Source organism: Sugiyamaella lignohabitans, chromosome C, assembly GCF_001640025.1.
Source record: "Sugiyamaella lignohabitans strain CBS 10342 chromosome C, complete sequence".
Taxonomy (NCBI): Eukaryota; Fungi; Ascomycota; class Dipodascomycetes; order Dipodascales; family Trichomonascaceae; genus Sugiyamaella; species Sugiyamaella lignohabitans.
Genome location: NC_031671.1, coordinates 1,676,569 through 1,700,635, shown reverse-complemented (window position 1 = coordinate 1,700,635; position 24,067 = coordinate 1,676,569). Strand labels below are relative to the sequence as shown.

The following is a 24,067-nucleotide window of genomic DNA, read 5'->3' as shown; positions in this document are numbered from 1 at the left end:
GAGTAAACTGTGATAATATACTTTTTTAGTACTTCCGTATCACACTGTTGTCAAAAGATCGGTCTCAGAAAAATATTAAACCTTTTTTCGGGTAGAAAACTTCGTCTGAAGGTAGAAGTAACAAAGGAGAGAAGAAGTTGTGAAAAAAAAAATTACAACTTAAATGCAAAGAGCGATCTTTAATGTAAGAAGGAAGGGGTAATCTATGTCGAGCCGTTAGATTTTGCGGGTGCTTCTTTTTCGTTCGCTGACGCTGATGATAAAGAGAGTTCAGAATTCTTTCACATGTTACATCAAATTTGCATATCTGCATATATCAGCTCTGAAAAAAGGCAGTGATCGCCTCGTCGGATACCAGTTAGGTCTGACAAATTTTGGGGAAAATGAAAAATTTCAGGGTCCTAATTTCATTGCCCGGTGAATGTTATTTTTTAACCACCAAAAATCTATTCTATATATTTAAAATATATAACGGAAGGACGGCCCTGCGTACGAGGGTTTTCCAAAGAAGAGTTCAATTTGTCACCCAGAAATATTTGTTGGAGCTGTAAGAAGTACCCGACGCGAATGACGGCAGATACGTAGCACGCACATCAAAAAGAAGCAACTTTTTAAAGATTACGCTGCGATGCAGTCACGCGATCACCCAACGAAATTCGGTACCGTGATGTTATAGCGCACCTATAACGCAGCTCAGAGACACCACGAGCATACGAACGGCACCACCAGTTTTTCTTTCTGTTTCAGTTGACACTTCTCGAAGAACCGTCGAGTTTTTCGAATGTTTCGAAGACAATTACTAGATACAGTAATTCCCGACGGCCATGATCTAGGGAAAGATCGGACGCACGGGGTCCTATCTAGATAGCAATAATAGCACATCCCTACTTGTTACGGCATCCCGCCGAGCCACGTTCGAGCGATCCTGTGGCGCCGGTGACAACCAGGGGGTGGCTGACGTTTTTCTTCAGGGACCTTTCTGGGGCTCCGCCCCAGACCCCGCGGCTCCTCTCGCTGCGCTCGAGTCGAGCTTCGGGGAAGACCCAACGTGGGGAAGTGAGTCTAGAGATTATCGGGTTGTTAGGGGCTCATAGCCCTAATTATCGCAGTGACTCTTGTAAGAACTCGACTTACTAAAGGAGACAGCAGGCCCCAAAGCTTGATTGCTGTCCCAGAGTCAGCAGCAGTTTACACCCGTTGATAGTATTCAAGCCTGCTAGGCCGCCCGACGAAACGACTCGAGCGAAGCGAGAGGAGCCGCGGGGTCTGGGGCGGAGCCCCAGCCTCCGGAGGAGGACGCAGGGCCCCCTGAGTAAAGTCAGGTGGGATCGTTAGATTACAATAAATTCATATACAGTTCCGAGGCAAAATAAACAAACAGAAGAAAACAAAACAAAAACAAATAAGATTTAAAGGCAGTAAGTAATGAGATCCAAGTAATAAAAAGTGCGGCCCTAGGCTAGATGTCCGAGTTGGTCTAAACCCAAGCGAGCGAACAAATAAATCTACGCGGGAGTGATCTTTTGCTGTCCATAGAGTTTGTGTTCAGACTTGTTGACCAGTATTGGCCATGCTACAAAACCTCCAAACATTGCTCCCCAGAGTCCAAGGTTACCCAGGACAGTCTTGCGCTCAAAATTGTACAGATGGCTGTTGGTTCTTGAGGCTTGTCTGGCAGCAAATCTAATAAAGGATGGACGCATGGTGAAGTTGATAGTAATAGATTGTCAAAACTAGGCTGTTGGTAATGAGCTTGATCCAATTGATGTTTGTCTGATGAGATGTAGAATTGAGAATCGGATATGACCAATGCCAAACCACTCCTTATATACTCGTTGGCATTAGAATATACCCTCAAACATGCTCACACTTGCTAGACTAATTTGGTAAAATAGAGAAATTTTCTCTAGTCAAATGACTAGGTCGATTCCTTCTTTCGACATTGCAACAATGGGCCTGGATCTGGCTGTCCATCTAGCCTAATTAAGTCGGCTCCTAGTCACCTGCATACTATGGCTAAAAAGTGGCGTGTTATTACCAGCTGGCGCCACATATCCGGGAAAAATAGGCCAAAATGCAACTTAACCGTACATGCATGGTCTTCGGAACGGCACACTTCAGCCACAATTTCTGTGGACAATAGGCGAAACGCCCAAGATATTACATCATATCCATTTGTCATCCCAAGAAATATTGCTCGAAAAATCCAAGATATCATTTAATACTCGTGGTAACTAACCAATGCCTTTGTATTCAATATTTCCTGACTGATATCACAGGTTTCCGGCGGCAGGGCACCCCAGACCCCCCGGTTACTCTCGCTTCGCTCCAGTCGTTTTGTTTGGTGACCCGACCACGTCACCGACCGCTAGAAACTGTCCTCCTACGCTCGACTCCAGCGAATCGAGAAGAGCCACGAGGGGTAGTTCCCCAACTGCCGGATTCGCTTGATCACTCTCTTATTCTACTCAGTTATTCACTGTTATTGGAATATATTGGCATCAAATGATATACCGAAAAGGTCAGTCAGATCAAGGGATTTGGCTTGATAAATTTAAATTTAGAGATCAAGCTGATGGGGTCGACAGGGATTAGAGTTGGCGATCGGCGATGAGGGCTGATCCTCGGACTGCAGACTGTAGTGATAAGGCATGTAAGGATTTCGGCATCCAGGTGCCTACGGCGGCTGGGGCTCTGCCCCAGACCCTGGCTGCTCCTCTCGCTACGCTCGAGTCGTTTTGTCAACTGTCCCAGCAGTGGGTAGATCGAGTACTGAAGCATGGTCAGAACTTCTAAATGCTCTTTAATGAAACTACAAAATTATATTTATATGCATAGTATAAATGTAAATTAGAGTATTAACATTCTTTGGCATTTAAACTTTCAAAACTTAAATTTTTCTGAAGCAGAAAATGTTAATTATAGGAAGATCAACGGTCATAGTCGATATATATGGTCAGCTGGGAGTCATGAGAGCAGATCCAGGAACGGTCAGGGAAAGTCGATATTGTCGTAACAATTTATTATTTTCACAGAAGGAAGAACATTAAATAAATAATCTTCGTAGTTTTTTATTAAAAGCCACTTGGGTTCCGAGTGGCCTCTGTTGATAGGGAATTGATGTGATTAAGTAGTCTTAGAGATGAAGCAGTGCTCTAGACTAACACGTTGATCTTCATGCCACCAGTGAAGACTTCAAGAGCAGATAAAAAGAGGGGGGTAAATCAGTTCAATAGTACTAAATACCTGCTATTAGACCAATTTTATTCATCAACATAGCAGGTGTATGTAGAATTACCATAATGAGTGATACATATACTAGACAGCAGTTACCAGAGAAGACCATTACCAACGCTCCCCTGGGCTTCATAAAAGACTTAAAATTGGTTGATTTTTGTTGTTCTCTATTTTTTTTATAGGCATGTCTAGTTTGCCAGCTATTGACGACCCTCAGTGGCATTTTGGATAGAATGAGTAGGAACTGCCATCTCTATATCAATATAAAATCAACTAAATATCACTTTTAAATTATCACTTTTAAACAGAAACAGATTCTAGAGTTGATAGTTGCTCTTTCCATTCTTATCGAGAGACGTAACGAGCTTTAGGAAACAATCAATTTATAAATTAGTATGGGGCCCTGAAATCAGATTACAAAATGGACTCAGAATGATTTATTTGACCATTTTTTGATGGCGTTGTAACCTAACTTGTAGTTGATTGATCTTTGTGATAGTCTAAAGAATATTATAGACTTATTAGCCAAATAACTTTATTATTGGGCGTATTAAAAGAGCCTTTAATTTTCTCCAGTACTGTGTATAAATACACTAAAGAAACTATTTGTTCATGTAAGAATCAGGATCCAAGTAAAGGTCCGGTTACGGGGATACTAGGAATACGGAGGTCGAGAGAGGACCTTTAAAGGATTCTGATATAATTACTAATTTTATTCACAAGACTATTTGTTACTTTCCTAAGATCATGTTACGCGTCGCGTCAGGATGTTTATACACGGTGTTCTGTGAAACCCGGTGGGTGACCATACCGCGGTGACCCGTCGGTTAGTTGGAGGAGTGAGACTCCTCAGCTGTCGCATTTCTTACAGTTCAGTTACGGCCATATCTAGAGTAAAATAAGATTTCCCGTCCGATCAATCATATTCAAGCCTCTAAGAGCCTTGATCAGTAATGCCGTGGGAGACCAGGCGTGAACAGAAGGTGCTGTAATTTTTTGAAAACTTTTTTTTGCCAGAGGGGTATAAGAATGCTCAAATCTCTTTGAGGGTTTTTGCTTATTATTAATACTTTTTCTTTTTGAATTATAAGGTCTATTTTGTCAGTTATTTACTCTAATAACCTTTTCTACTACCGTGTCAAAGTTATATATTCTCTGCTTAATCGCAGCACCCTTGCCCTTATCTAACTTTTTCAAAAAAAAAATATGTAGGAAGATCATAACTTCTTGAAAAGAGCTAAAATCTCAGTTTCGAGGACTTTTACTCATATTTATAAGTTTTTTTGCATTTTTTGTTTCAAATCCACCTCCCTATTTGCATTATCAAATCCCAAAATGGCCAAGTCACTCCGAGCTAAGACCAAAGTCCGTATGAGAGGTATCAAGAGGGCAGCAGTGTTCCAACCCGTCGTAGATGCCAGAACTCAGAGATTATCAGAAAAGCTCACTCAGAAGCTTGAAGAAAAGGCTGAAGAAAACAAGGCTGAGGACAATGACAACGAGATGGTTGTTGAGGTAGAACAAACCGAGGATCATAGTGAACAGATGGACGTTGAGCCCAAGAAGGTTTCATCAAGCAAATCTAAGGATAAGAAAAAGAGAAACAAGAAGACTACCAAGATCAAGAATGCATTAGTATTCAACAAGGGTTCCAAGAGAACCAAGTCAAGAAGGTAGATAATACCTGTACGGTCTGCTGTTAATATTTATGTTTATGTATCTATCCAATGTACTCTTTTCTAGACTATACAACTGTGGTATGATGGACGAGTAGATCGCGAGTAACTTCACGGGATGATTCGCCGGGATACCCGATACTCATTAGTTTTCCTAATACTTCGTAGAAACGGTGTAGAACCGCACAACCGACTCGATCGAAGCGAGAAGAGCACCGGGTCCGGGCAGTGCCCGGCCGCCGGAGGCAGCCCTGTCTAAATAGTCAAAAGTGAGGATTGAAAGCGAATATAAATAAGTTACCTATGGTTAGCCACAGAGTGTGACATATACTAATGTACAGAAAATTCCTAGGAAGGTGCAAGAAGCAGCTCGTAGACCAGAAGCTTTGGCGAGCACGGTCAGAGTGCCTGGATTAGAGCCACCAGTGACAGTTGTTGTTGCAGAGTGGAATGAAAAGGTGACTCCTGGAGGAGGTGGTGGAGTGCCATATGTCTGAGAGAGAAAAGGGAATACCGAGTTGATGGCAGACTGGGCGCCACTGATGGCCATGAGTGGGAATGCTACACCCAGAGCAGTGAAGTTGCTTGACGGAGGTGAGATTACAGCAGTCAGTGCCAGAGAAGGGGGAACAAAAGTGGCACCAGGAAGGTCGGTGAGGTTTCCAGAGATGACGGTGATGTTATCAGACCGTAGTTGAGTCATGATATTACTGGATGTATTGATATCAGTGGATGAACCGCCAGAACTTCTACTATCGCTGGCATCTTCAGTGCTTTGAACTTTTAAGGTCATGGAGGTGATACTTCTCGTAGGAGCACCTACATCCCTCGAACGTTGCGGTTGTGCATATCTTTCGGTTGGAGTTGGAGTCATGACGGTCGCAGATGGTAATTTCATGGCAGCAGTACTGGTTTGAATGTTGATTCTCTTGCCATCGCCGCTAGATAGTGAGTCCAAATCAGCATCGAGTGTTAATCCCCGGGGAGTAGACCCAGTTCTTTTGGGATTAGGAGTGGCTGTGACAGGGAGAGATGATGTGTTAATAGCGGTTCCAGTGGAGGAAGTCGAACTTGAACTGACAATGCTGCTGGAAGGGGTACTGATTGTACATGAATTGATCGAATCAACGGGTTCAGCCATGCCGACAACATACTGTTCGAGATCAATCACTAGATACATGGACGTCAAAACGCCAACACCTAGTGCGTTATATCCAGAATCTTCAGAACTCGAGAACATCAGAGCACATATATCATCGCCGTTTATTTGGAATGGCTTGCCGGTTTCTTTATCGTATAACTCTGTCAGTGTACGACTGATTGGTATGCTGACAACAGCTCCGTTGAAGCTGAAGTTTATCTCACCCTGTACATCACGGAAGGTACAACTCTGTACCCAGATACGATACTCTTCGACATATGCCGCGTTGAGCTGAGTAGCAATGTTGACAATAACCTCATAGGGCAGATATGACATGATGTTCGAACTGTCGAGAATCACGGGAATGTTTAATGCTGATGATGTGAGGTTGGCTTTAAGTTCTTGATTAGACACATACAACCCAGTTAGTGGTATACTTGGATACCTATATGCACCCATATTGTCGGTTTTTCCGTCGATGGTGCTGTTAGTAGAAAATGGGACCATAGGAATCACATACAGAGGGTCGTTATACCGCGAGGTATCTACAGCACCCAGCAGTAGCGATCCTTGAGCACCGTTTGACACTTGAAAAGAGTTTGCATCTTCATCGTTATAACAACCTGATGTGAGAAACAATGAAAACACTGGCGACGAAATCATCTCCTGATCGAGTAACGTACTGAGAAATTTCGATACCGTTCCTCCAGTAAATCCGAGTCCTAGAGAACCAGGAACAATACTGCTACTGTTGGATAACAAACCTATAGTAGCTTGATTCAGAGTCTTGCCGCCTATTTCCATAATATCCACACCGTAGGATCCATTAACTCTATCACTGTCTAACAGCGAAGAATTAAAATATTGTTTGTTCGAGGTTTGAAGGAACGTTTCAGACTGTGACGGATCAAACGTCTGATCAAAAGCACAGTTCGACCAAGTGTTCGGAGAACCCGAACAGACATCCAAGTCATTTCCATACACCAAAATATCGCCATCTGTGGTATCCAGAACAAGACTGAAGTTCTGAGGAGGTGATCCTATAGAGACATTAGCAGTGTAATACACCACCGAGTCCAGTGGAACATGCACACGTTTTTTCTTGGGTACGCTACTTGAGCTTGCCGCCGGCCTTGCACTTCCTGTAGAAGTAGGAGTCTTTACAGGAGAAGCCGGGTCTCGTTTCACCAGTTCATGATCCAGTAACAAATCAACACCCACCAACAACAGATCATCATTCACAGACGACCCTGTTTGTTGACCCTGAAACAAAAGTCCCTGACTGTCTAAATCCAGGACATGACCAGCCACTAACCGCGGGATCAGTAATAACGGTATGAGACACTTCATTATAAGTGGCGAAAAATGCGCGTGCAAAAACACAATATGCGAATCTGAAACTGAATTTGACGATGCCGTTTGACCAAATAACTCAACAAATCAACATACACCAGCTGCTGTGAATAGCTAACAATACACCCTACACTTCTGCAAAAATCCAAAAAAGAAATAAATAATAAAAACCAAAAAAAAAAAAAACAAAAGAACAATAACAATAACAAAGAAGCGAGAACAATGTCGCGAATCTGGCGTCAAAAACTCTAGCCAGTAATGGAAAATCCAGTCGACGATTAAAGTCAAATCGAGATACATATGCCATGCCGGCCCCACAGCCGTTCTCCTGTCAACCTTAACTACACCGTCTGCAGCACTGCCGAGACCCAATTATAGCACTCGCAGCCCGGACCCGGACCCGGGTCTGCCTCCGGCGGCTGGGGCTCCGCCCCAGACCCCGTGGCTCCTCTCGCTGCGCTCGAGTCGGTACTGCCGGGGCCCCAAATATCTTCTACGGAGCAGGAGCTACGGGGTCTGGGGCAGAGCCCCAGCCGTCGGAAGCACGTCCAGCGGCCGGAGCCTGACTCGGTTCTCTCCTCCTCCCCTTCCCCCTTATTTTCCGTCAATACCCCCTCCCCATTATCACAACCCCACCCCCCTCACCCCTCCCCCGCACCCTCTACCTCTGCAGGGTCCACCAACATGCATTATCACCCCTGCATATCCTGTAGATCCCGCCAATCCTACGCCTGACACGCTCTCTTCCGGCCCCCTGGGGGTGCTACCGAAGGAGGGCCGTGCCTCCGGCGGCTGGGGCTCTGCCCCAGACCCCGTGGCTCCTCTCGCTGCGCTCGAGTCGGGCGTCGTGGTGCCAGCAGCGTCCCGGAAGATGGTTTCCTGGTGGTTTGGTACTCCTCCAGAGGAAGTAATTGGCCATGGGTGAACTAAATTTTGGGGCCCGAAAAGGGCTTCCCAACTCCGCCCTCAAAAAACCTACCCCCGGCCCCATGCCCGACTCGAGCGCAGCGAGAGGAGCCACGGGGTCTGGGGCGGAGCCCCAGCCGCCGGAGGCCTACCCCCTGATACGGACCCTAGCCCTGGATCGCGGCGTGGTGAAGTGGATTGAGTCGATCGCGGGCAGATGTCTTTTTTTGTGGCTTGAGAGTATGCTTGGAGGGGGCTCGTCGTCAGTTTCAGGAGTCCAGCAACCGTCGCGAAGAACACCCAGAATGCCGATAACCACGATCCACGACTTGCGGACCGCGGATGCCGCGAATGTGCCCGAAAGAAACGGTCCGCCAGATATCGAGGCATCGGCTGGGCTGCTGGATGGAAATAGGAGACGACAGTCTTCATCGTCGTCGTTAGGAGATAGTTCACAATCTATTTCGGAAAAGGAGTCGCAGTTCCATCATGCGGTGATGTCGGTTATTTATATTCTTGGCTGGTACCTGTTTTCAGTGTCGATATCGGTGTATAATAAGTGGATGTTCTCGCCTGAACATTTGGATTTCCGGTTCCCGATATTTTCTACGTCTATACATCAGTTGATTCAGACGAGTTTAGCAGCTGCGATTTTATTTGCAGTTCCGGAATGGAAACCACAGTCGCCTTTCACGAATTTCAAGGACTATTTCCGACGCATTGGCCCCTGTGCAGCAGCGTCTGCTGGCGATATTGGCATGGGAAACGTGTCGCTTCGTCTCGTCACTCTGAGTTTCTATACTATGGTCAAGTCTTCGAGTCTGGGGTTTGTTTTGTTGTTCGGAGTCTTGTTTAAAATAGAGAAAGCTACTGCTAGATTATGTGCTATTATCATTTTCATGTCCATTGGTGTGTTGATGATGGTGGCCGGTGAAACCCAGTTCCAGCTGTTCGGGTTTATTCTCGTCATGGGCGCTGCTGCTTGTAGTGGTCTTCGTTGGTCGCTCACTCAGCTTCTTTTAAAACCAGCTGGTTTTGGCAGAGACCATCAACATCACCAACATCAACATCAGCGACATCAGCATCATCACCAGTATCAGCAACTTCAAGAAGACGAAACTCACAATAGTGTGTATGAGAGTAATAACCACGGTCGTGTCTCGATGGCAGTCGACGGAGATCTCGATAAAGCAGGTACTTTATCGCCTACTGTCTCTGTCGTTAGTTCAGTACACATGCAGTCAGATTCGTCATCTCCTTCTCCTTCTTCATCTTCTTCTTCACCAGCTGTTGGTCTGCTAGCAGCAGCTCCTATTGTATCCAGCGAGGACAGACGTCAACTCCAACTTCAACACGACTATGGTCATAACACTACAACCACTGCTGGTTCCACTGATCCCTCTACAACTAGTGGCAGCAAACACACTACACACTCTACACACAATAACCCTATATACACTATCCTGTCACTGTCACCCATCATGGGCACGATTCTCATGGTCATGTGTCTCATCATCGAAGGACCAATCCAAATCGTCAACGCCAAACTGTGGCAGGAAAAGGGGTTCCTCGGAGGCATTGGCCTGCTCATCTTCCCCGGCATCCTGGCATTCTGCATGACTCTCAGCGAGTTCCTCCTTCTCAACCGGACCAGCGTCCTCACTCTTGCCATAGCCGGCATCTGTAAAGAGGTCGTGACCATCTGTGTCGCATGCATTTTCTTTGGCGACCGACTCACCTTCATCAACGGCCTCGGCCTCCTTGTCACTACCGCCTGTATCGGCGCATACAACCTCCACCGCTACAACGAGACCAAAACGCGACACTCGGCAAAACATCTCGAGGACTCTGAAGAATAAACTCGTTTCTTACTTTCATAGGGTGGGGTGGGTCTGCCTCCGGCGGCTGGGGCTCCGCCCCAGACCCCGTGGCTCCTGCTTCGCAGGAGATTTTTGACGGACGGGACTTGCCTCCGGCGGCTGGGGCTCTGCCCCAGACCCGGTAGCTCGCTTCGCTCGTTACTGGGGGGATGGTAGAACGACCTGGTTCGTGGTTTGCTACGGCTCGACCAGTCGGGTGAGCTGTGGGTTGCTGGGTTCGTGACAGACGGGCACGGCCCGTCGCATCTGACCCGTTTCGTTCGACCGCTGGACCTGACTTGACTCAGGTCCGTCGACTGGTGACCGGGTTCTTCTATATTAAGGTTCTTTTTAGTTTGCCCCGCCTGTGCAATGCCTGGATTGCGGGGTCGTGATGCCACTCTGTCATACCCCGCTTTGCCAGGCCCTAGTCCGCTTGGGGCGTCTCCACTCTTCGCGCCCTAGCAGGAGTCCCAGCAGCCCACTACCCCCCTCCCCCACGACAGTGATCCTGCTCTCACCGGGACCCAGGACCCTACTTCCGCACCATACCCCTGTTCTCACTCCCTCCCCCGAGCGAAGCGAGCCGTGGGGTCTGGGGCGGAGCCCCAGCCGCCGGAGGCACATCCACCCACCCCCGAATCCGAGCGAAGCGAGCCACGGGGTCTGGGGCGGAGCCCCAGCCGCCGGAGGCAGAACCCCCCGACCTTAACCCGGCTATCGGCGGGGTGGTGTGTCGGGAATTCTTATCTATGTAGGGTGTGATAGGCCAGATAAGAGATTGGAAGGGGGGGATAAGGGATGCAGATGACGTCGGTGCTGGAGGGGGGCGGCCGGGTGCCGGATTCAGCCAGAGGCAGCATCTCTAATGAGCTGAGCTGACAATTGAGAGCTGAGCTGAGCTTGGCACATTCTCCAGGGGGGTTAGAGAGCGGGCAGCCCGCCGGCACTTGCTGCTGCCACTGATGCTACTGGCCCGTTGTGGATCGCCGGTTATCAGCAGAAAAATTTTGTTATCTGGATCTGTACCCTTCCAAATTGCTTTTTGCACAAGGCTGCCTAACTGTCACGAGTTTTGACGATTGTGCCACCCGCTCATGCACCACCCAACGTAGATACCGATGCGCACCGACGCTCGACGGCGATCGCGCTATCTGGCGGAACGCGCGCTGTAACATCGGGCCAGAGTCACATTACAGCTGGCCAGCGGTGGTGGGCATGATAAGCGGGGCTCAGGTGGGGACCTGGTGGGGCCAACTGAGCGGGGACGGGGGAGGGGACGAGGGAAGGGGGGTGTGCCTCCGGCGGCTGGGGCTCTGCCCCAGACCCCGTGGCTCGCTTCGCTCGAGGTTTGGGCGGGGGTGGCAGTTCCGGGATCCTGGGAGGCGGCCGATTGCGCGAGGCGGCCGGTCTTGGGGGGTAGTTTTTCATGGGCAGCAGCTGGCCCGGGTGGGCGAGCTGAGATGGATGCACCGGGCTTGGGCTTGGGCTCGCAAGCCTGCTGGGATGAGTACGACGAGCGCCTGAACGGAAATCACGGCATGGGCCATGGGGCTCGAGGTTCGAGGGGTTCTAGCCAGCGATGATGGGCTGCTGCCGCTGAAGCTACTGAGCTGCACCACCCTGCCGCCGTTGTCGGGACCCGGGTCTAAGGATCTCATTTGCCAGTTGTTTAAACAGGACACCCGAGCCCCGAACTGGGCTGCCTGCTCCCTCGCCAATACATACTTCATTTTTTTCTTCTGCTGTCCGGCGTGTCTCACTTCCGCATGAAATAATGCACCACGGCCCGGCTCGCAGCCTGAAACACGAGCACGCAATCGCGGGTGGTGGTGGCGGGGGCCTGCCTCCGGCGGCTGGGGCTCCGCCCCAGACCCTGGTTGCTCCTGCTTCGCAGGAGATCTGCTGGGTCCATGTACGCAACGACTCGAGCGCAGCGAGAGGAGCAACCAGGGTCTGGGGCGGAGCCCCAGCCGCCGGAGGCAGGCCCCCACCCCCGCCGCGGCCGAGACTGGCGAGTGGGCCCGGGCCTGGATCCCGACGGAGGTGACAGGGGTCGCCTGGTTAGTTCAGTTAGCATGTGTTTATCATGGAGATTATCTCCGTAAAGTGGCATGATTGCCCAACTATCTTGGTAAGGCGCTGTGGGGTCGACGGTCTCGATCTTCTTGGTTCTCGGTGAGCTGTGATATGGGATGTGAGTGAGGGCTGATAGGGGATGAATGGTAGGGGTCTTGGTTGAAAGTGACTGACAGGCAGACAGGATTGGCATGATTATATCCGGACTTGATTTGACAGGAGCTGCTAGTGTCAATTGATCTGTTGTTGATGGCTGACAGGCAGGCTGCTGATTTTCTGTCGATTTCCTGGGCTGCTGAGGTGTTTGGCTACAGGGGCAGAGGGATGTGGCGGTGACGACAACAGGACAATAGAAGTGGCTGATAGCTTACCGGCATCCTTTGTTTTTGTTCTACAGTATACAGTATAATACTAATACAGCACAGAATATCAGCCACAGAATAGGAAAATCCATTCTGGCCAATAATAGATGCAGACAAAAATAATGCTATAGATATTACACAGGACATTAAAGTAGATTGTCGAGCGGAGAACAGAGTAGATAGTCGAGTAAGAACTGAGTAGATAGTCCACTAGGGAACAGAGTAGAGTAGTCCACTAGGGAGCACTGATTAGATAGTCCATTGGGGAACAGAGTAGAGTAGATAGTCGAGTAGGGAACTGAGTATAATAAGAGTCTGTCTGCTGGACCTTAGACGTCTTCGTTGGTATAACGGCACAACTGTCACATCTGGCAGAACTTCAAACAGATTCTCACCCAGACTAAACACAGAAGCAGGTTTCCCCCTGACTGCTAAACTACTACAGACGAAAGCTATCTACAATCGGCATGAAATCATTCTAGACCATTTCTTGATTGCATTTGGAATATGTCATGTAACTTGGCTTGCAGTGGTCATTGCATTGCATGGCGCCGATCCTAATCAGGGAGCCGATCTTGTGTTTGATATTTATTTATTATTATTTTTGTTAGTAATCTCCATACGGTTGGTACAGACGGCGGGTAAAAATATTTTTTGTTGTCCGCGTTTTTCTTATCGCACCTCTGTTGACCGTACAGTAACTGTTTTGAGACGACCGGTGATGAACTGGCGATTGAGTTTGTTTTTGTTATCAGCAGCGATCACTGATAGCACAGCAGGCTGAGCAGGCTGAGGTTAAACGGGTTTGGCAGGTGGTTCAGCCGGTTGAGTTTGGTGTGGGGGTCGGGCAGCAGCATCAGCAGCAGCGGCCGCTGGGACGTGCACACACATAACTCGCTAACCTAATATTCTTGGAGCTGCATATGAAAGAGATATGACAGCCTGACATTTGGCATGTCCAGCAGCCCGGCCAAGCCCGACCAGCAGGCAGGGGGAGAGGGGTAAGACCACCAGCACCCACTGGCCAGTCCGTACGAGCAGCGATGAGCCCAAACGCCTTGGCACCGCCACGTAACGAGCGAAGCGAGCCACGGGGTCTGGGGCGGAGCCCCAGCCGCCGGAGGCAGGACGGCCGGCCCATATTTCCTCCTCCCACTCCTGTCGGATCCCGAATGTAAATAACTTTAAACAGGAGGTAGATAAGGATGTGGCTGTTGGTTTGGGACCGGGTCTTATCAGCAGCGAGCTAGGGTCACATCACCCCACTCGCGGAACCGTGTTAAAAGTTAATCGCGGATCTGCTTTTATTTGCCCGTTCAGGGGGGGAGGGGGGCTGATAACGGCCCCCGAACCTGGCGGGCAGAAGGCTTGGGGGAGGGGGGGTGTGCCTCCGGCGGCCGGGCGCTGCCCGGACCCGTTGTGGTCCGCTTCGCGGACCGGCGTGGAGGAGGGGGGAGGGCACAGCAGGGGTACCTGGTAGGGAGAGTTGGGCTGAGCTGGGCTTGAGCTGGGCTTGAATTGGCATCGGGGTTACTTCACAGGCCGGTTTAGAGCTGCTGGCATCGCAGCTGGTGCCAGCGCTGATAGCGGAGCTGAGTCCAGAGTTCAGAGTCCAGAGTCCAGAGTCCGGAATCCAGGACCAGGAAAACAACAGACCTGGTTCCCCTGGGAGGTGCTCACGGGAAGCTTGGGCTGACGACTAGACTGGACACGGTCCAGTCTGGCCCCGTTGGGCTCGACTTGCGCTCGAGTTGAGCTCGAGACTGGGCCCCACGCTGGTCTCCACTGACCCTGCTGCTGACCGCTGCCAGAGGCTACCCCTCTTATCTACCCCCTCTATTTCCGTTCGCTGCTGCTGCTAATCTTGGGTCGGCTCTGGCTAAGCGGGGGCCTATCGAACGGGCCAATCTTTTCTCCTCACTTGGCCATAATTGCTTTTTTCCTGGCTTGGGTCGATTCATACGATCGTTGCCGGATTTAGATCTCCACCTTCTATTGTGGGTGTCTCGCTTTTAACCGCATTTGCCTCGCATTTTTTTCCTCAAATCCTGCTGCAGCTTGCAGTTGACCCCATTTCTGTCTTAGCTTATTCGGTGCCGCACCGAGCCAAAAACCGACTCCCACTCGGGCACATTTCCTTGCGCCTTAGTTGCATTATATTACTACTTCTACGGACGGGTTGTCTGAAATCTAAACTAACCTCTCTCTCTCTCTTCTTTTAGAGTCTAAATTTTACCTTTAACGACACCTCACGACTCTATTTCGTCTTAGCCACTCTCCCACTTTGACGTAAAATTAAAAAGGACTTTCTTTGACTCACACTCTTGCTTAATTAGCTTTTTTTTAACCACTTTTTGTCTCGACTTTTGGTTCCGTTTTTATCAGCAAAAAAGCCGCCGGACCAATCCTATTTTATTGCGGAGCACCGACTAAGAAAAAAAATCGTGTTTAAATCTGTTACTGACTCTGTCATTATAGAAAAAACGACGATAGAGTTCAGGAGATTACGAGCTGAGAATAGGTTGAGAAATATCGACTGAAGTTGAACCTCACTGACTCAGGAGTATCCAGTGGACTGCGTATAAGCACACAGACGACATAAGGAGAACTGACTCGACAGATTATTTGAACTGACTTTTGAATTTTTCGATTTCACTCTGGTCTGAATATACATTCATATATATATATCGCCATCTCCCAAAACCTTGTCTCAAAACAACATATATCATGTCCGAAACTGTGGCAAGTGGACCAAAATCTTTTTGGAGAACCTTGGTTGACACCTTGGCTTCGCTGTCAAGTGGTGTGTTAGAGTCTATTTGGAAGATACTATCTCCGGTTACAAAGGGTGGTCAGCTGTTTATGCTGAAACCATTAGATTTGTTACTTCCTGCTAAGGATACAAAGGCTATTGAATCTGGTTCTGAATCTAGCAAACCAACGAATTCAACAACGATATCGAGTTCTAAATCGTCATCTTCAGTGCCATCTGATAAAACGTCTGTTTCAAAAGATGTCTCTACTGCTACTACAACCGCTACCAGTAGTAACCCAAAGTCAACCTCACTGTTCCCCTCAGGAGAAATTAAAAGCTTAAATTCAACAAAGTCTAAAGTCGGCTTCCCAGTAGCATGTGCTACATCCGATGCTTCTGCTTTTGATGTTATTCAACTGCGAAACCAAAATGGTACCGTAGTTGGATGGGACTTTTCCAGTGCTACGTTTGGTCCTCATGACAACAACTCATTAAACCAACCTACTAATATTGAGAGCCATTTTGACCAAGCTCAGAACGCCTTTTTCCATAACGCATCCACCTCGCTTCCAAACCAGAGTATTCTAGCTGGTTTGGATAACCTCGGTTTTATGAATGACTCGAGTAACATCCATCACCAAGAACAACACCAACACAACCAAAACCAAAATCAAATGGCCGGTCCAAAGCAACCAAATAGCAAGTTGGTTATGAGGAGGAACCACCGTGCATCGGTTGGTAACAGCTCGATTGTCGGTTCTTTCCCATATTCGAGACAGTATAAGAACAGCTTGGGTGATATCCAGTTTGATGTTCAAGGCATGAGTCAAAACAATGTTCCTCAGCCTCAAATGGATATGAACATTCCCGTGCAAAACAGTGCTTCTGTGTTCAGTCCTTCGGAGTTTTCGGACTTTGAAGTGCAATATAATCAACAACAGCCACCGTTTTCAGGCCACCGATCTGACTCGATCAACTCAGCCGAGTCTTCTGTTCCTGATTTCCACGACCACAGTAGTAACAACCATATTTCTCAGTCTCTTCCTGCTGATAACCATTTCTACAATTACTCAGATGGTGCTGATTTGTCACCTCCTGAATTAGAAATGCTTAGGTCTCCTGTTGGTTTCTATAACAATACTCCTGACTTTAACGCTGGTTCTACCCCTACTATTCGTGGAGCTAATGACATTGCCGACAACAACAACAACAACAACAACTACTCGTCGAATGTTAGCAGTCATCACTCGTCAGATTCTCCTGATATCTTCCCCATCAACAATAACAATGGTTTGTTCCCTGTGGACCCAATTAACTCGCACAATATTATGGTCAATGGCGTTTACCCATTAGTACACTCAAGAGCTAATAGTGAAAACGGTTCTCCTGAACATGTCACCAACTTGAACCTCGAAAAGCCTTTGGATGATCTCAGTTGGCCTGGTTTGGCTGGTCTTCCTGCTGCTTACACTGGAACCACCAGTTCGCCCACCAATTCTATTGGTCTCACTAATGAAGACTTGGCTACACCTCACCACATGGTCAAACAAGACGAGTTCCATTCTCACAATACAAACAACAGCCATGAGATGCTGCCAATCATCACACCTGATCCTCTTGAGTCTTGGGGCTATCTTAACTCTGCTCAAAATGGTTCGACAAATGCGATTTTGTCTCCTGAATCGTCAGTTACTTCTGCCTCGTCTATTGACCTGTTAGTAGCTGATGAGTCTAGCCCTCTGTCGATTGTGTCTATGGCTAGTTCTGGTGCCATTGATGGTATTCCAGTAACTGCTTCTCCATCCAACAGCGAATTGCCTAATCAATTTGCCTGCCCTGAATGTGATGCCTCGTTCCGTATAAAGGGGTACTTGACTCGTCACATGAAGAAGCATGCCGACCAAAAGGCCTATACATGCCCATTTTTCGACTGCACTGCTGAGACTCCTTGTCATCCATCTGGTGGTTTCTCCCGTCGTGACACTTACAAGACTCACCTGAAAGCTAGACATTTCATCTATCCCACTGGCACTCGCAGTGAGAATAGATCAAAAGTCATTGGTACTTGTGGTGGATGTGGCGATAAATTTGACAGCAATGAACGTTGGGTTGAAGATCATATTCAAATGGATGCATGTGCTGGTCTCAAGAAAGCTTAGAAACTCGCGGATTAAAGCCCTATTGAAATGATGCTTTCAACGCAATGTGTAATGAGTTTTTTTTCTTGTGTTTGCTGAGCATTGTTTTTATTATTATTATTTTTATGTGCATGTATGTGGGAACGAAGTTATGTTTATTTGTTTTCTCTCTCTACTTTTTGTCTAGTTAATTGTTTTGTACTGGCTTTTATGTATTTTGTGTGTATATTTAAAGGAAAAATTCTTAATTTTAAATAAGTTTTTGTTGCATTTTTTATTGCAAATTTAAAAAGTAATATCTTGATTAATTATCTTGAAGTTGCATGAAGCATTTAATCAAACATGTAATCAAGAATGCGGGCATTAAATTATACTTAAAAGATGTTTTGGGACGACGTCGTTAGAATATATATCCATCTTATTGAGAAACACTTATATGGACTACAACCGACGATAAAGAGGTGTGAGTATGGTCGTTCTGGTTACACCCATAATAATAATATCCATATGTGGGATTGTGCACGCATGGTCTCCAACTGGCGGGTATGCCCCAGGCCCAGTTTCTTGTCCGGAAGGTTCGCTGCTGCGGTCAGCAGAATCTTTATTAGAAGAGGAAGTTGGTTATGTAAACGATAGGCTAAAAATCGCCACTACAGCACTCGTAGATTTTGTCAATCGTGCGGATAGGCTGGATTTCGATGCTGCTGCGCTCGTGAAAGCATCTGAAATCCGAGTGGGATTAGCATTTTCTGGTGGTGGATATAGAGCCATGTTGGTCGGTGCAGGGGAGTTTGCTGCTCTTGATAGCCGAACTGAAGGTACTCTTGAAAAGGGTCATCTAGGAGGTCTGTTGCAAGCTTCTACATATATAACCGGTCTTTCAGGCGGTAGTTGGCTTATGGCTTCAATATATATGCAAAACTTCACTACTATTAATTCTCTCATAGCAGATGAATATACATGGGACTTGTCATATTTTGCCATCGATACACAGGGTGGATTAGAAGAAACAGAGCGAATTTTGACTGACCCGATGTCAAAGATGGAGTCTGGATTCCGGATTTCTCTAACCGATATATGGGGTCGCATCTTATCACAGCAGATGATATCATTACCAGACCGTGGAGCCTCATTAGAATGGTCTGACATGATTAACTGGGATTGGTTTAAGCAGCGACAGGCTCCATATCCAATATTTCTTGCAACTGATAGAATGCCAATAGAGAATTTGGCATCACCAGATGCATCTATTTTTGAAATTACCCCGTATGAACTTGGATCATTTGATCCAGAAGTATATGCATTTACTCCTTTGAAATACCTGGGGACTGAATTAGAGAATGGAGTCCCGACTGGAGACTGTATTAGTGGGTACGATAATGCAGGATTTCTGTTTGGCACGTCGTCTACAGTTTTTGATCTAGCTATTCATAACGGACTAGAAAGAATAAGTGGTGACGAAACTCTGTCGGATATATTAGACCCTGTTCTAAACACAGTTACTGCTGATGTAGCTATCTATAAGCCCAATCCGTTCTTGCAGTTCTCTAATCCAGTCGGGGTGTCATCAATTGTGAATTCAACCGACACTTTGTACCTCGTAGATGGAGGCGAAAATGGAATAGTAGCTCCAATGCAACCGCTGCTACATCCCTCTAGAGATGTGGATGTAATGTTTGTTTTTGACACCAACATGGACGACACACCGCAGGGATGGCCAAATGGGTCGTCATTAATAAATCAATATAGACGACAGTTCAGTGTCCAAGCTGATCCTGCCAACCCATACACATTTCCATATGTGCCCGACTCCAATACTTTTATAAACGAAGGCTTGGTTAGTAGACCAACATTCTTTGGTTGTGATGGCCAAAATCTGACATCATTAGGAGGAAAAACGCCACCCCTACTTGTATATATGGCAAACCACCCTTATTCATACTGGAGTAATGTTACTGTTATGAAACTGACTTATGGGACCGATGAAGCTCTGGGAATGATTAACAACGGGTACAACATCATGACCCAGCTCAATGGTACGAGGGATCCTGATTGGCACTCTTGTGTGTCTTGTGCCATAGTAAAACGAGAGATGGAGCGTAGACATGAGCCTGTCTCTCAATTCTGCAGAGGCTGCTTCGAGAAGTATTGCTGGGATGGTACTGTAAACTCGACAAATGCATCGCGAGCACCTGATATCAATCCCTCTCTCTTGTCAACCCCTATTTTTTAAGCATATAGAGCAAGCATATCAAGCATAATTATTTATTTAAACCTAGATTTATGATTCTACACAGACAATCCTGATGCGTGAAGGTCTTCACTTCTAGCTTTACTAGTAGGGTCAAAGTATGGTCTCTCACCAATTCCTACGGTTCTAACACCGGTTCTCTCGTAGATATTGTCGTCAAAGTAATCGTTTGTGGCAGAGTGGTAAACAGACCGGTTGTCCCAGATAGCAATGTCGTTCTTGCCCCATCTCTTTCTAACTTGAATATCATGGCTAGCAACTACCAGATCTTGTAGGTAATCTTTGATGAGTTTTGTCTCGTCGTCAGTGAGACCATCAAAAGAGGTGAAATGCCCACCAATACTGAAAACAGAACGCCAGCCAGTAACAGGATTGGTTCTCACAATGGGATGATGCGCAATAAGATCTTCACCTACATTTTCAGGAGCACCACGCTCGGCAGCGTAGATTTCAAAATTACCCCTTTCAGCAGCCTTGTGGAAGTTTTCTTGAGAGTATGTACCGGTCAAGGTTTCGAGGAATGCTCTGAATGAAGGGGACAGCTTCTCATACAAAGAGTATCCAGACACCCACAAGGTATCTCCGCCAGTAGGAGGGGTTTCAACAATCTTCAAAATAGCATAATCAGAAGGAACTGGCTCAAAAGTAATATCGGAATGGAAACCTTCACCAGCTTTCTTGTGCCTAAATTCCTTTGGTGTCAGTTGCTTTTGGAGTTTTGACGAGATAATAGATACCTCAGGATCCACTTGACCTGAGCCGTTGCTGTTTAATACCCCACCAGCAGGAGCGGTAGGGTGAATATGAATAGTGGATTTCTCCGGTTTACCAGTAAGTCGACCGAGTTTATCAGCAAGAGTCTTTTGATCTTCTATAGACAGATCTTGTGCTTTGAAAAAGACTACTCCTCGACGGGAAATGGTGATAGCTAGATCGCGGATCTTGTCGTCATCCTTGACAATCTCACTCAATTGAGCTTCAGGATATTCCCTACCAATGTGGGGAGTAATCTCATCAAACTTGTACTCGTTGTCAAGCTTACCAGATGCCTTTAAAGGTGTGGGGAATTGCTTATACGAAGGACCCTCAGTTAGCTTTTCAGCATAAGGAGAAGGACCTTTGGGTCCCTTTGGAATCTTCAAAGCATTCTTCTCTAAGAAGACAAATTTAGGGGGTTCAACAGTGGAAGGTGACATTGTTAAGATCAAAAGTCAATAGTGTATTTGGTGTAGAACAAAAAACTATAACTGTAGGGGAGGGGAAGGAAGGTATTTAAGCATTTTTGTCACGACAGAACATAATCCAGTCCAGTCAAACTAACTCAAATAGTCATCCAAATAAATAGCAGAATATAATGCATAACTCACGTAAGACGGTTGGTTTTACCGCCAAAATTCGTTTGATACTGTCCGACTGTACATAGATCGACATTGCAATCTCAGATCCCTGCACAATACCTGCATTAATGACGCGATAATCAACGTTAAGCAGTGATAACTCAGGTCGGCACGTCTCTGTACAGCCATCAGTTGTCATAAAACTGGTGTTAAATATGTGGGCATATCGGATATCCGAAGGGAATAGTGGCGTTTTTTCGGCCCAATGTGGTGAATTGTGTGATACTTGTGGCGGCTCGTTTGCAGGCTGTTGGCGATCAGAGGGGTTCTGATGCTAGCCGGATAGACTGAGTCAACATAGACTATCTTGATTTTCTCTTTCTACGATTTGTGGTGACTTTAATAAGGAATACAGGTACTGATATTGTGTTTCCAAAAACATAGAATATATCCAAGATATTCGACAATACAAACTATCATTAGTGTTCGTGGTATAGGAACAGCATATTACAGACAGTGGTGTAGTTCATGACTTGATAACACGAAAAACGCAACTCTCGCTCAGCAAGTACTATCCACCACAAACCTTCACTTATCTTGACGAGCAGTATCCACAAAAGAAAACAAGTGGCGTCATTGACCAGTCTAAAGCCCTCATCAAGTAACAGCTCTATCACTCATGGTGAACTGTTGCAGTCGAAGATCCATGCATAATCTTATCAGATCAGTAACCTTTAGTACGCCCCCAGAAACATACTCTGAAATAGAGTTGTTGCAGCCGGCCGTGTTTGTGGGATCGCTTAAGTTTCGTCTAACGGACTGCAGTTAACAAATTGACTGTAAATAGACATGCTTTATAGGGCCTCATTCTCAGAGCATACCCCTCAGGTGATCTAGGAGAAACAATGTCTAGAAATTAACCGAAAATATTCTTTCTACAGGTCCAACGAACTGTTTAGTATGAACTCAACAGACCGGATTTTTGTTCATTTCTAATTGCTTCTTTTGTTCTTTCATGAACAGCTCCGTAATCTATCGGATTGGCCGAAACCTTGTTATACCACCTTAAGAATGTGATAAAGGTCTCACGTGAACAATTCCAACAAACAACCTCCTTTCAATTTAGCTGAAATTTTCAAAACATCGCCACTTGAATTCTCAGTCCAACACCGTCCAAAGCGTGTGATATACCAAATATCACCTCCGTCAATCTCTCACAAAACACCCCCTGGTTTCGCGGGACTCCATCAGGGTTAGGGCGATATTTACAGTTTCCCTAACCTGAATCAATACCGGTTAATCTGAGATGGAGGAGCGGTAGCGGCAGAGCAGCACCGATTTACTGGCCAGTCACGGAACGAACGTCTGCGAATCAATTCTCAGTGTCAACTGTCATTGTCAGAAATAAAAAGCATTGATTAAATCAGATCTCGAGTCTGTAAAGAAGTTTCACTTACTGATCTTTCACTGCATCAACTCATTCAGACTCTCAAGTCAATAAAAGAACCTCGTTCTCCATACTCACTACAACTGTATAAGTCACAACAATCATGGCTGATAGCACTACAACTAGCACGTCAAGGTTTGCTCCTAAAGTCACTGTCAAACTGGATCCACCTCAAGACCGTCTTTTCACTCTCACAGAGCTCGCTCAGTACGATGGTAAGTAAACTGATTATGTTGCGATCGGGGTCCCGGCAATGCTCTAATCCAGGGGTGAACTTCTCAGCTGGCTCTTTTCTGGAGAAAGGGGTCTGCCTCCGGCGGCTGGGGCTCCGCCCCAGACCCTGGTTGCTCCTGCTTCGCAGGAGTTGACCACTTGATCCCATTTGATTTAGAATTAAGATCTATGAAGAAAATCTAACAAATTACAGGTGTTCAGAATGAAAAGATATATGTGGCTGTAAAGGGCACGGTGTTTGATGTCACTCGTAATAAGGCCAGTTACGGTCCAGAAGCTGGTTACCATGTGTTTGCTGGTAAAGATGCCTCTCGAGCACTTGCTAGAACTTCTTTAGAACCCGATGATGTCAAACCTGAGTACGAAGACCTGCCTACGTCGGATCTCAAAGTACTAGACGATTGGTACTCGTTCTTCTCATTACGTTATAATATTGTTGGTAAAGTCGAGGGTCATGAGAAAGCACATGCCAAGCTCGTCAAAGAAGCTACTCAAGAACTGGCCTAGAAAGCTCGAAGACCGTTCACTGAGAACTGGAGAATGCTGAGCATGCGCTCATGTTGGTGGGCCTAAATGTACGAGGCAATAGATATATCGGAGAAAAAATCCATGTATCCTCGTACTTGGCAACCTGTCTAACTAATTAGTTTGTCAGTTTATATAATGTTAATGAGGAATGACTACTCTTGTGGTTTACAGAATTCGCTAACAGGGCCCTGTGCAGTCAGTGGACCTCACCCGATCCTGTCTCCAAAAGTATAAACACACTCCAGTCAGACCAGTAGCAATTGGGATACTAATTAAGAGACTATCCCTGATTACACCTGACATATCTTCTGGATCACTGATAGTTTTAATTCTCTTTTATGAAGGTATACACCCTCTCTGATGAGCCTCACACGCCGCTTCGCCGCACACGCGGTCATTAACGCGAGGACGCGTCTCACCTGCCAAGTCTAATATATTAATTACAACACCTGAACCTTGCAGCTACGAGCACTTTTAAAACTGAACCAAGCTTCAATTACTGTGTCAATAGATAGCCATGGGCAGATTACGGAGTATCGAGCTGTTCAATTTCAAGTCGTACCGCGGTATCCAGACTGTGGAATTGGGTGATGCTTTCTTCACCTCCATTATTGGACCTAATGGTTCAGGCAAAAGTAACATGATGGACGCCATTTCGTTCGTGCTAGGTGTGCGATCCAAACAGTTACGAAGTGACCATCTGGACCAGCTTGTCTATCGTGGTCGAATTATGTCATCTGAAAACGAAGAGGGTGAAAATGATG

The 24,067-nt window shown here is 46.6% G+C and overlaps 6 protein-coding genes across 6 annotated transcripts; 4 read left to right on the top strand and 2 right to left on the bottom strand.

The window, feature by feature from the left end:
- Positions 1–4,572: 4,572 nt before the first annotated feature.
- Positions 4,573–4,914, top strand: AWJ20_4232 (uncharacterized protein; the record flags this gene model as incomplete). Its single annotated transcript, XM_018881295.1, has 1 exon — positions 4,573–4,914. The coding sequence occupies one exon, from the start codon at positions 4,573–4,575 to the stop codon at positions 4,912–4,914; it is 342 nt and encodes a 113-aa protein (XP_018733899.1).
- A 306-nt stretch (positions 4,915–5,220) lies between these two features.
- Positions 5,221–7,404, bottom strand: YPS7 (Yps7p; the record flags this gene model as incomplete). The annotated part of the gene is made up of 1 exon (XM_018881294.1): positions 5,221–7,404. One exon carries the CDS (start codon positions 7,402–7,404, stop codon positions 5,221–5,223), a length of 2,184 nt encoding a protein of 727 aa, XP_018733898.1.
- A 1,214-nt stretch (positions 7,405–8,618) lies between these two features.
- Positions 8,619–10,172, top strand: YMD8 (Ymd8p; the record flags this gene model as incomplete). Its single annotated transcript, XM_018881293.1, has 1 exon — positions 8,619–10,172. One exon carries the CDS (start codon positions 8,619–8,621, stop codon positions 10,170–10,172), a length of 1,554 nt encoding a protein of 517 aa, XP_018733897.1.
- Positions 10,173–15,340: 5,168 nt separating this feature from the next.
- Positions 15,341–17,527, top strand: STP2 (Stp2p; the record flags this gene model as incomplete). Its single annotated transcript, XM_018881291.1, has 1 exon — positions 15,341–17,527. The coding sequence occupies one exon, from the start codon at positions 15,341–15,343 to the stop codon at positions 17,525–17,527; it is 2,187 nt and encodes a 728-aa protein (XP_018733896.1).
- A 448-nt stretch (positions 17,528–17,975) lies between these two features.
- Positions 17,976–19,739, top strand: PLB3 (Plb3p; the record flags this gene model as incomplete). The annotated part of the gene is made up of 1 exon (XM_018881290.1): positions 17,976–19,739. The coding sequence occupies one exon, from the start codon at positions 17,976–17,978 to the stop codon at positions 19,737–19,739; it is 1,764 nt and encodes a 587-aa protein (XP_018733895.1).
- Positions 19,740–19,795: 56 nt separating this feature from the next.
- Positions 19,796–20,953, bottom strand: JLP1 (Jlp1p; the record flags this gene model as incomplete). The annotated part of the gene is made up of 1 exon (XM_018881289.1): positions 19,796–20,953. One exon carries the CDS (start codon positions 20,951–20,953, stop codon positions 19,796–19,798), a length of 1,158 nt encoding a protein of 385 aa, XP_018733894.1.
- Between the last annotated feature and the right edge of the window lie 3,114 nt (positions 20,954–24,067).